Source organism: Lutjanus erythropterus, chromosome 13 (assembly GCF_056507025.1).
Source record: "Lutjanus erythropterus isolate fLutEry1 chromosome 13, fLutEry1.hap2, whole genome shotgun sequence".
In the NCBI taxonomy this organism is placed as follows: Eukaryota; Metazoa; Chordata; class Actinopteri; order Lutjaniformes; family Lutjanidae; genus Lutjanus; species Lutjanus erythropterus.
The window spans coordinates 22662364-22674995 of record NC_139329.1 but is presented as its reverse complement, the minus strand read 5'-3'; the positions used below and the strand labels follow the sequence as shown (position 1 = coordinate 22674995).

The window sequence follows — 12632 nt, the reverse complement described above, 5'->3', positions numbered from 1 at the left end:
CGCACTTAAGTCATTATATCCACATTAGTTTATTTGTCAAACATCTCATTGTGATAATGAAACTGTGAAAGCACCAACTCTAATACTCCAATATTTTGATATTTGATTTTGTCCAAATCACCCAGCCCTACTATAAAATTATCATGTTTACTCAATTTGAGAATTTATGGTATGTTATTTTATAGAAAATGTATATATTGAGATATATATCATATCGCAGAACAGTCCACAAATATCGATATGTTATTTATAGCCCATATCGCCCAGCTCTACAAGAAACCACTAGGTTTGGTGTGCCATCATGGACACCGACTGACTTCCTGTCTATTCAACATGCAGCTGTCCAAGCCACAGAAAGTTCTCATCCCAGAGCGCTACATAGAGTCTGACTCTGACGAACCTCCGAGTCCGGAGGAGCTGGAGGAACGCTCCCGCCGGGCCGAGCGCATCAAGAACCTCCTGGCCAAATCCAGGTGAACACTGACAGCACACAAATAATGACACTGGAACTGTTTTTGTTGTTTTACCACTGGGACTATGGTAGTATGCACAGCGAGTTTGGAGTTCAAAATTGTGTTTCTGATCTAATACAGATGGACAAATGCACTAATATTAATACAGTAGGTTCAAAATGTCTGCCATCCTCATTGTTAACGTCCTTTCAACAGTGTTCAGAACCTCCAGCCGTCTGCACCACTGGACTTCAGTGAGCTGGACTCAGCTCTCCAGCAGCAGGAGAGGATCATGAATGTGTCCCAAGCACTGGCCTCCGAGGCCTCACGCAAGAGCAAACTGGTCGCAGGTTAGTTCACTCACACCTTCGTTAACATAACACGTTCCCTAGCCTGTAAAGGGATAGTTTGGATTTTTTGAAGTGGTGTTGTAAGAGGTACTTATCTGCCCTCAGTTTGAAGAAGCAACAGGAGCGCCAGTGCAGGAAGCGAAGTAAATACATTTTAGCCACCTAAAAAAAAAAAAAAAATCAATATCAGTTTAAGTGAATGCTATATTCAGAATATTTTGACCACTTAACCTTTGCAGACAGCCTTTTCACATGGAAAATTTAAACTATACTGCTCGTAATAGCACTGTCTCCAAAGTAACCAGACTTCTTTGACAAAAACCACAATTTTATCTTGCAGAACATGGAAGTTGCTCGTCTAGTGCTGCCTCAAATGGTTAGTGTGTTGATGTTATTGTGTGTCTTTGTTGATTCTCAGTTAACACTTTACTAACACCAAAGGCACACAGTAACACAAACAAACTGACCAGCCGAGGCAGTGGTAAACACACAACTCCTGTGTTCTGCAAGGTAAAATTACTGTTTTTGCCAAATGAATCTGGTGGCTGTGCAGAGAATGATATTTGATCTATAATGGTGGTATACTGTCTGAAAAGGCTGGCTGAAGGCAAGGTAAAAATATTCTGAATAAAGTGATATTTACTTTTTTAGGTGGACTTTTTTTTTAGGTGGCTAAATTATGTTTTTCTCATCCTGCTGCTTCTTCAAACTGGAGGCGTGTCAACCGCCATCTACTGGAGGTAATACATTGATTACAGACAACCCAACTTAAAAAACCCCAGCCTGTTCATTTAATCTAAGCCATTACAGCTATGGCACATTTCCTCTAAACCTTTATATTCCACTTTAACAATCCTAACCTTTAACTTGAAAGCAAGTCAGACAAACCCTCAAACAGCCTCATGAAGAACATCCACAGTGGTTCAGACAAACTTAACAATCTTAGATTGCTATCTTGGACAAGCAACACGTGATTTGTTGTTGTCACTGGTGTGCAGGGACTGAATGACCGGAGAGTTGGTGAGTATGTCTGGTCCAGGTGTACCTGCCGTTTGACTTTTGAGTGGTGTGAATTCACTGTTGGGTTTTGGTCAGGAATGTGTACAGATTGGTGGCTAAAGAGACTCAACCCCCTAAAAAAGTTCACTTTTTTGTGTCAAGTGTCAACAAGATAATTCATCTTGGTTACATCCACATAACAGGAGAAATAAATTAACTTGAACAACAAATCTTTGACTGAAAATTTAGTGGTTTGGTTTCCCTGTTTCTTTCAGATTTCTATGAAGTCCGTGAAACAAATCTGTGCACAGTCCTGGTTTCTTTGTTTTGGGTGATATTCCAGCCAAAGAGCTTCAGCTTTCTTCTCGACTGTTGTTTTAGTCAGTGTAGCTCAGGCAGGGCTGCTTTGGTGAAATCTGGTGGCCTTGTGTGTGCAACTGGTGTTTTGGTGCGAGATGTGTGTGTCTTCTATGTAAATATAAAAAAATAATAATTGAACTCTTGCAGGACTACTGTCCACTAGCAGGATACTATTCATGCACAGTGGTTTGTGCAGCTCCAGATCACTACGCTTGCAGAAAATATCTTTTTCTGTTTTGTTTTCAGTGGTGCAAAGTACATTTACTCAAGTACTGCAATTAAGTACAATTTATTTCCACTATGTTACATAACACTTAGAAATATTGTACTTTTTACTCCACTAAATACATTTGACTGCTACAGTTACTGTATACCCAGTAGTATACAGTATCTCAAGCAAGCTCCACATTTATGAACTACAACATTAAGATTTTCTTCAGTGAATTTGTAATATGAAAACTCCATATTAATACAACCCTGTGCAAGCAGCTGTTCTTCATAATGAGTACTTTTACTTTTAATACTTTGAAGTACATTTTGCTGATAATACTTCTGTGTTTTTACTTTAGTAACATTTTGAATTCAGGATTAAATTCTGGAGTACGTTCCTTATGTTTTTACTTAAGGATCTGAGTACTTCTTCCACCACACTTTTACTATCAGTTTACCCTCCTTAGAGTTTAATATGGTATCCACGTAACCTGCATTATAAAACTGTAAGACTAAAAAACATATACTCATACAGTATACCATTACAATGCTTAGCTTCACGTGTTTCCATTGATAAGCCATTTCTACATACAGTCAGGGCAACAGGTGTAATCAGCACCTCTAACAAACAAGCACACTGTCATTTAAAAAAAGCAAAAATGTCTGAGTACCAACACTTTAAAACGCCACAGATCGATAATATTCAACACAAACATGGTTTTACACTGGGAAGGTCCTGTCAATCCAGTCCAGTCACATTTTCAGCCCAAAACACACAGTTGGATCCAAAAATACTCTCAAAATGCACAAAATCAGCCAGACGATGTTTACACTTCTGCTTGTATTTGCCAAAATAAGCCACTGATGCCAAGCATGTCCAGAAACAGTCACAACAGCAGATACAGTCAGCATGACAAACCAGCAAATTACCAGTGTCAACTGTGAGGCACTTACCCTGAATGCTCTTCTAATCAGCCAAATGTTGATCAAAACTGACAAAAATAGTCTTATTTTAATCCCACAGATCCAGCAAATTCAAAACAATCAATAAATCCATGAAAACAGCATAAAAACTGCTGCGTAAATCTGTAATCATCAACTATAATCGTCTTTCTCTCTACTGACACCTGAACAAACGCCACAGCTGCACCTCGTTATCTCCACTGCAGCCTGACCTTTTGATTGACACCTCACATGAGCCAATAGGAGCTTCTATGTCGCGTCCACAACAGCCAATGAGAAATTGAATAATTACATAACATACATTTAACTGGAAGCAGTTTCTTATATGACTTTTTTTCCACCACAGTACTTGTTTTGGTGCTTTTATATGCACAAAGTTTATTTTTAACCATGGACAGACCACTGTACCACATGCATGTTCAGTTACTCTCAAGTAGGGGGCTCTTGGGGTCTCCAAGTGCTGGTTTTTGTTTTAGAAAAAGATGTGGAAATATTTTCTGTGCTTTTGTCACATTTGAATTGAGATGAGGTAAGACTAAATCGTCTTTGGTTTCCTTGTGTTTTTCAGCCAATAAGTCACAATTTTAGTCATCTGCAGATTAAATACAATGTGAATACTGTTTGAGCCAGGTCTTCTGTAAGTCGAATTTGCCAAACTACATAAAATTCTAAGATGTCAAAAGTTAACAGGGTTCCTTTATCCTTTTGTGAAATCAACTGGAAACTTATTAAAATCAAATTTAATGCAAATTAAATATGTGTTTAATTTGCATATACACCCTCCTAAATTTAAATGTGTGTGTATTTATGATATCCTGAGAGAAGGAAGAAATACTGATGTCTTCACTGTGTTTTTCTTCTCAGCTAAAGCTGCTGCACAGCACTGACCCACAGGGACGACCGACACAACACAGAGGAGGAGAAGAAGGATCTAATCATTTTTCAGCAGTTGCCAACTAATTGATTCATTTATAAGAGTTTCTTTTTTAAGAGTGAGAAAAAGAGACACATTTCTAAAGAGTTTTGAATCATAGTTTTGAAATAGAATCAAGTTTTCTTGCTTCTGCACTTACATTGCACAATTAAGGAATAATTTATAACACGAGTGAATTGCTTTTTTATTATCTGCAATGACCTGTTTTTCAGTTTGGTCTGTATTTTCATGAGTGAATAAAAGAAAAGTGAATAAGGCAACATGCTCAGATTAGAGTAGGAATGTTTGGACATGGATCATTTATTTATTATATTGTTTTGCTTGACATGCTTTTTCAACTTCAGCTGTCCTCCACACTGTCAGCCAGTTATCACTGCCCCGTCAATCAACTCAACTGCATTGGAATATACAATGAATAATAACTAAAACACATTAACAACATGAAGTCATTACAGAAAATAAATACTGGATTAAACAACTTAATTATTTGGTGTCTATTTCCTTGACATGTTTATTTCAAAAATGTAAAACATCTGTTTTTACAGTTATAAGTAAACATTTTTGTCATAGGCACAGGATTATCTAATATGATTCATTTTAAAGGCATATTTGCATTTGATTGTTTATTTGAGAGCTGTTACATGAAGTTGATATGTAGTTTTGTTTGTTAGTTTAGTTTTCACAGGGGGAAGGGTGCAATTACATTTTGTAATTTTGCCAAAAAAGGGAACATATGTGTCTAAGATCTCAATGAACAATGTTGCAGAATCAACAGTAGTTTTACAGTGTAACTCTGGGATGCTGCGTTGTGAGATACTGTGAACCTGATTCGAGCTCAACAGAAATGCACAAATGTGCATCTATCCTATGCTGATATGACTGTCGGCTTTTCTATTTCAAGAAACAACTTTAAACAATTGAGAAAAACAGTAATATTTCAAATTCTCCTTGAAATGAGATGAAAAGAGCCTGTGTTTAAATTTACCCTGGCAAAGTGGGTAGAACATCAACCAGTTAAAAAGGAGCAGGAGGAGATTTTTATTCAGCTAATGTTATTTTTGACATTATATTTTGTGGTTGTCACAGTGGAAACACTTCTGCTTTTGTTTGTGGGGGCTCCAAATTCAACAAAATATATAAAATCCTTATAGTAGCTTTAAAACATCATTGATACAATAAAGCAAAGTCAATTTATAGAGAACTTAAAAACATCTAATGTTGACCAAAGTACAGACAACTTCAACTTAAAATACATTTGAATAATTAAAATACATGGGTAAATAAAACTTTAAACTGTACCTCTCTGCAGCTTCCTTGGTGAAGTCATGACGATCCTTCATGGAGGCCTCACTTTTCATGGACATGCAGGATGAGGTGGGTAACTTTGATTTCTCAGAATTATCTGAGCTGATAAAAACAGACAGAAGTCAAGATCAGTAGGTTTTACTTTCATTTCACATTAGATGCCTAAATCAAATATTTCACTTTGAATCAAAGTCAAAATAGTTTGAGTATAGACTTTATGTACCTATCGGGTGCTTCTTTGGTGAAGTCATGATGAATATCCAAGGAGGCAAAACTTCCCAAAGACAAACAGGATGTGTCTGGAAACTGTGACCTGACAGTTTTCTTTTCACTCTCTTCAGCAGAAGCCATTTTGATACCTATTGTTTCATATTCAGAGTTACATGTACAATGTACAGTGGTTACAGTTGTGCAAATAGTCTCGGAAATTGTAGTTATTATTACCTTTATTTACAAAGGGTGTGACATGCTGTCAGCTAACTGTTGTTCAGTAAATTCACACCCTGAGAAAAAATATCTACCTGTGAGAATCTGATATCATCCAAACATGTACTTAGATATAGAACATTTCACATTTAGCAACAGTAAACTCAGTAAACAGGTTATTGGTAACATGAGCTCAACGCGTCATAATAGTTTCGGTTTCCTTTGCTTTTGTTTTAAATTCTCACTTACATTAAGCATATAATGTCGTTCACATGAAATTTAAATAATCTGCCTTCTTGTTCACAGGTGCTTGAATTTAAGTAATATTTTAAATAATCAGGAGAAGATGCACGTCACTTCACCACCTACTATGAACCAGTACTATCTAATGATGCAGGAAAAAAAAATGTTAAGAAAATGATCAAGTTAGCTCTCTGTTCCCGCAGGGACTTGGAAAATAACTGCACTTATGATCAGTGCTTGATTTACACAGCGAACTAATCAAGATATCATTTGTTTCATTTATGACTTTAAACAAAAGCACTGTTCCTAAGATACTGTCTTTCGGAAAATTAATTCCCTCAAGGTGTTCTTGAGATGAGGCATAAACAAGAATGCGATGACCTGAAAACATAATGCCAGGAAATGGCTGTTGCTGGTGTAGAGCCATTAAAAACAGTAGTTTTTAGTTTTTTTTTTTAAAGAATTCTGACTCACAAAGGTTGTTCAGCATAGTCATCCATGTGCACAAAAATAATAGGCTGATCGGTCCAGTAACATTTGAGATTACCTGCAGACAAGCTGCAGGTCCACTGATCAGGCACACACACATACACACACACGCAGAAGCAACCGCATGATTCAACTGACTCTTCATTTTATTTCTTTTCAAACAAGAAATCACAAAATGTACAATGTGTAACCAATCATGCTGAATTGCAAGCAGTCCTGTTTCATCCAACACAATGAAGGGAAATGCAGGGACTGTTAAAATGTTCAAACAAAAATAAAACCCAGACCATTCGCCATTTTAATGTAGCACCACTCAACCAAAAGTTCATGTTTTAGCCTGCAGACTAAATCCTTTAACATGCACACCAAGATGTTGTCCAGTGATGAGAGCATATGGAGAAAATCCATTTCTACACAGTAAGAAGGACTAAAGTCATGGTTGATCACCTACAGTTAAACAAATAACGTAAAAATTTACAAATTTGAGGTTACAAAAACTAATTCCTCTCGGCACACCTATGTCGACTTCACAAAGGCCATTTTGTAGTTGTGTTTCCGTTCGTCGTTCCTACTGTCTGAGCTGGGCTTTGCCTCGTCTGAGGTCTGTTCCTTCGCAGCATTGCTGCCCTTGTCCTCAGCGTCTGTGGTGTCTTTTTCACTACTGGACCTCTCTGGCTTAGCTGCTTCTGTCTGACTGTCCACTGGTCGGGAGGGAAATAACTCTGGCTGTGGTTCAGGCTGTGAGCAAGAGAACATAAAGATGTTTTTTTAGAAGATGAAGATTGTTTTTTTTTTTTTTTTACTTCCTTCTGTCTGACAACAAGGTATCTTGAAAGCCAGAGTGTAGACAGCCTAAATTTTCAGCTTGATTGACAAGCTATTACATTCTGGACGTGATACTGATAGATTTGACCATTATCATTTCATTGAGGACTGACTGAAATTAACAGAGAGACTAATGTCATGACAGCTTGTAAAATTGTTCAGTGTTGGCAGATGTTTGCCTTTTTGTTTGAGTTTTACTTGCATCAAAAACAATGACAGTGTATGCGTGCTTTCAGACAGCTACACCCTGTTCTGCACACACTGGTTTATACATTTAAAACAACAAAAAGACAAAGAGTGTGTTGAGAGCCGAAACATTTTATGGGTGAGACACACTGAAAACTTAGGAGTGGCACGGACGGACTGATGCAATACTTCTGCTACGTCCATCATCCCTGCAACCATCTTTTCCCACATGAACACTCTCAACCTCTCTGGTCATCTAGAAGTGTTCTGCTAAGATGGAGAGGCAGCACATGACTGTGTCCTTACTTTGACTCTTCTTTATTCTCCAAAGCATCACTGTCCACCTCATGGCTACATCCTGAACTACCTCCTAGGTTTATCTTGTAATTTTTTAATAGTTTCTATAAGTTTGAGTGCTTGTCTTTGTAAATAAAATATCGCAAGTGAATATACTTAGATCATATTGTGGAATTCCAATCAGTGATTACTAGTTATGTCATATAGTATAACAGCTAAAATATGCAGTTTCTAATAAATAGTAATGAGGCACAGTTACGTTTTAAGACCCAAAAAGACTGGATTGAATGTATATAGGTATTTATAGATAGACACTTTTAGTTCAACAGTCAGCAGTCTGCACATCTCAGCTGTCTTCTGGACTTGGACACTCTAGTTCATCAGCTATCAATTAAATAATCTGTTGAAGGCTTTAATGTCTGGAAAGATGAATTAAAGGTCTGATTTTATAAAATCACTCTGCCCCCTCCTCTGGCCCTGTATGACACCTCACCTCGCTGAAACCCAGGCCACGGTGTCTTCGGTTCCGGCCCGATAGCTTCCCATCCATGCCCTGCTGGTACTGCATCTCTAGCTGCTCGTTGATCTTTTTATCTTCCTGCCCTGCAGAGGAGACAACAGTCACCGCAGGCACACCCAGCCAATACAGGCCTATCCATGCATGGATAGATCTGTGCAGCGGATGTGTAGTGGCGAAGGTGCGTTAATTGCATCGGGCATAAGGATGAGGTATAAGTGCCATAGGGACAGTAGTTTGTACATGTCTCACATTAGCAGAACAAATACAGCATTTTACAAGAGCTGCATCAAGAAGCTCACCACTGCGGAAGTGAGATGTTGACTTGTGGTCACCGATGACGAGCCGTCCAGTGTGTTCTTTCTGGAAAACAAAGAATACAATTTTTTTTTATCAACACTCCCAACTTCTGTAAAGGTTTGGAGTGACAGTAAAACAAAGCCTTCATGTTTTCTTTACTTTTTTATGCCGTAAGTGAACTGAAAGTGAAGTGATCTACTTTACACTAAACTTACCTTGCCAGCACCCATCAAACGTAAAAACTTCTGCCTTCTCTCGTCGCTTCCCAGATCAGCTGATGCCCACTGGGTGGACCCGTCCTGCCAAGGCAGAACATTATCATCTCATTCACTCAGTAAAAGTAGAAATCAATTAAAAACATAATTTTAATGTCATAACATTATTTATACAATGACTGTTTCCAACCAACTGCCCTTTTCTCCTCTGACAACCCACACAATCTGGTCAAACATCCTCGATTCAGAAAAGAACAATATATTAAAACCACATGGAGTGGAGTTTCTATTCTGGAGAAGTTAAGAGACTCATTTAACTAAACACTTAAAATGATTTCATTTGGAGCTCCAGCAATTAATCCCTTAATTGATTACTAAATTAATCACAGACTATTTTGATAATTGATTAACTGGTATGAGTAATTTTTTAGGAGAAAAAAGGTAAAAATTCTCTTATTTCAGCTTCTTAAATGTGAATATTTTTCATTTCTTCATTCCCCTATAACAGTAAACTGAATATCTTTAGATTGTGGGTAAAACAATACATTTAAGGACGTCATCTTGTGCTTTGGGAGACACCGATGGGAATTCTTCCCTATTTTCTGATATTTTAAAACAAACAACTATTATCAATCAGTTAATCAAGAAAATAATCAACTGGTTGGCTATGAAAATAACAAATGAAATAAGCATTAGTTGCAGCCCTAATTTCATATTTACAAAAGCATAACTATCCTCAATCCAGTCACTGCTTGCACATTAAATTTGTAATTAAAAAGTTCCTAATTAGGCAGGACACTTTTTGCTATTTTTACACTATTGATTCGTTGTTGTTTTTTCATTTGATTCTTTCCATGAAGTTCAAGTTATCAATACTACATGTGATAAGACATTTTAAGAACAGGCACATTGGAAGTCTGAAAAATATTGTAAATGTTAGTGGTTATTTATCTAAATTCTATGTATTTTATATGAGAATATGACGATAGTTGTAAATTAAAGTGAAGATAACGGTCTGATCTTTCATTTTTACTGAGTAAAAAAACAACAGCAGTCAACACATAATCAGACGTGGTAACTGTAATAGATATGCTAACCCCGACCCCGTTTATGGGTATAACATTTAGTACATCAAAGTAAATAATATGGCATATTTGTGCAAGTAACTTTTAAGTCAACTTTAACAAAGCGAGTAAACTTTGTCCGGACAGCAAACAAAAACGTGTTCAGATTTCATGATAAGGCAAATGTTAGCAACCAGGCTAACACCGCGCTAATGTATCATGCAGGTAATTTGTAGCTTTCATTCACAGAATACGTTCAAATTCATTATTTCACTCACTTCACTTGGAGACGCAGGTCGTTTTGTCCCGTGCCTGTCCTCTGGAGAACTCATTGTTAACGAAGTCTTTAGTAAAATGTCAATTAAATATCATGCCATCTAGCAAAGGCTAGCTTTGTCAACAACCCTCTGTGTCGCCACTTCCGGATCCGTCTTCTTCTTCGTTTGTGTGCAGTCCGTTCGTCTTGCCCTCTCTGCAGCCCACCACCGGTGGACTGTATTAAATTTACCATAAAACAAAGTATGACCGGGAGGGAATATATAGAAATATAATGGAGTGAAACAAACTTAAATTAATATTATTTATGCGTGGAAAATACACAAACAAGAGAGACATACAAAGATTTACTGATTATTAATGGACCATTAAATTAATCACCTCATTGCTTTGAATATTTTTTAAATAAAAAGTATAAAAAATCTTTTGTTTCAGCTTCTTAAATGTGAATATTTTCTCACATATCATAGAGGAGCTCCTCTGCTCCTCTGTGGTTTAGGAACCACTGGCCAAGGAACTTTTAATCACCCCAGAATCTAATTTTTCCACTCACCACTTTTGCTGTTTATCCAGATCATTTTTATGTGAGTTGCAGAGTTTTGGAGCTATCAGTCATAGTGATGTCTGCCTTCTCTCTGATATAAGGAAATAAGATACAATAAACCATGATCTGGTTATTCAAGGTAATCCAAAGACCTTGTTGTTTCATGCAGGAGCTATTTTCTTTTAACCCAACTACACCTGTCTTCTGTAACACCCTGCAGAAGGAAGTGCATCAAGGCTCACTCTTCACAGCACTGGATGTCAACACTGATGATGTCCTTCATCGCTCAGCTGTAAAGGTTAGTCCATGGTTTGATGTTGAGTTTTTCAAGCAGAGTGCTATCTTCTATTATATTTGAGAGGAGGGAGACATCTCTGCAAGTCACAGCAAAACAATCTAAATGGATACTTTTCCCTTTAAAACACAATGACCATATGTGAAGCAATCATTTATCTATTATTTATTTATTTATTTGATTAAACTAAAATGAGTTTTTGCACTGTGGTTCTCAAACGGTGTGCCGAGTTACACCAGTGTGCCTTGAAGGAAGGCCAGGTGTACCATGGGATTTTGTGACAACCACAAATTATAATTGCAATATACAACTATATAGAAGTTTCACAATATCAGTACTTTTAGGCCATTATTTCCTAATACTGATTAATTTCTGATTTTTCCCCACCCTGCACTTCAGGAGCTCCGATGGATCTGCCTCTGATTGGCCACTGGCTGTCTCCGTTGTTTAGGTTGATAAAACTGTTTTGTATGGGTAGGAATACAAGTGTGCCTTGAGATTCTGGTTCGCCCTTTGGTAACACAGGTTTGAAAAACACTATCTTAACGTAACCTCGACTGGTTACCCTGGTCTTGCAATATAAATTCTTAAATGGCTTTGATTCATCAGTTGAGGATCAGAATGTTCAAAATCTCATTGATAGTAATCAATAGCCTTGACGATGCGAATTTCAGGATTGTATTCATTCTAAGACGGTGCAGTGACCTGGCAGTATAATTTCAATTTAGAACATAATTAAACTGAAGTTTGCATGTGGATATTTTACTTTTCTATAAACTATCCCCACTGAATTAAATTCAGCTCTTTATTTCCAAACGCCGTCACTTTGTGGGGTCATGGGCATGAACCGTGTATTGTAAAATCAACCTATATTGGACGGCATGAATTAAAACTGCCAAAAGGTGGCGTAAGAGTAAACGTAATAAAGAAACAGCCCAGAGGCGCTCACACCTCTGACAGGACGCTCGAAACTATATTTGTACAACACACAATCATCGAAATATTACACTTAAAAGTTTGAATTTATGCTTGTAGTCTATTTTAATACGCCTAACGCGTTTTGCCAATTAAATAAAGATAAACCAGAACTTTTTACTTTGATATTTTTTAATAAAACTGTACTCTTTTCTTGTGCAGAACGAAGAATAATCAAAGTTTCAAGACTTAATATATCGGTAATGTTTTAGAGATGACGATAGAGGACATTTTCGAAAAGGGATTTATTTGTAAACATGTTATTCTTTATTAGACTGCAAAGGTGTTTTTTCTATGGCTCATAGGAACTAGAAAGATATTTCCTAATTGGACTTGTAAAATATTAGTACAGAACAAACTTTACACTAATGTGCTTAAACTGTCCACAAACATGGTATTTTTATGGC

At 37.1% G+C, this 12632-nt stretch overlaps 2 protein-coding genes across 2 annotated transcripts in view; one reads left to right on the top strand and one right to left on the bottom strand.

Moving 5' to 3' along the window:
- Positions 1–4258, top strand: part of LOC146316545 (pleckstrin homology domain-containing family A member 7-like) — a 189911-nt gene extending 185653 nt beyond the window's left edge. Inside the window, exons 25-27 of the mRNA XM_084735068.1 lie at positions 340–473; positions 669–802; positions 4199–4258. Coding sequence (XP_084591194.1) covers positions 340–473; positions 669–802; positions 4199–4221 — 291 coding nt within the window. The 3' untranslated portion in view covers positions 4222–4258. The remainder of the gene's footprint in view (positions 1–339; positions 474–668; positions 803–4198) is intronic.
- Positions 4259–6861: 2603 nt separating this feature from the next.
- On the bottom strand, positions 6862–10578 carry c13h11orf58 (chromosome 13 C11orf58 homolog). Its single transcript, XM_084735041.1, has 5 exons — positions 10414–10578; positions 9072–9155; positions 8859–8919; positions 8533–8642; positions 6862–7469 (listed from the first exon to the last, which is right to left on the bottom strand). The coding sequence occupies exons 1-5, from the start codon at positions 10465–10467 to the stop codon at positions 7248–7250; spliced, it is 531 nt and encodes a 176-aa protein (XP_084591167.1). The 5' UTR covers positions 10468–10578; the 3' UTR covers positions 6862–7247.
- Between the last annotated feature and the right edge of the window lie 2054 nt (positions 10579–12632).

Coding starts and splice junctions, on each gene's coding strand:
- c13h11orf58 (XM_084735041.1), bottom strand. CDS start 10,467: ATGAGTTCTCCAGAGGACAGGCACGGGACAAAACGACCTGCGTCTCCA. Junction 9,156..10,413: donor GACCTGCGTCTCCAAGTGAA/GTGAGTGAAATA, acceptor CTGCCTTGGCAG/GACGGGTCCACCCAGTGGGC. Junction 8,920..9,071: donor GTTTGATGGGTGCTGGCAAG/GTAAGTTTAGTG, acceptor TTTGTTTTCCAG/AAAGAACACACTGGACGGCT.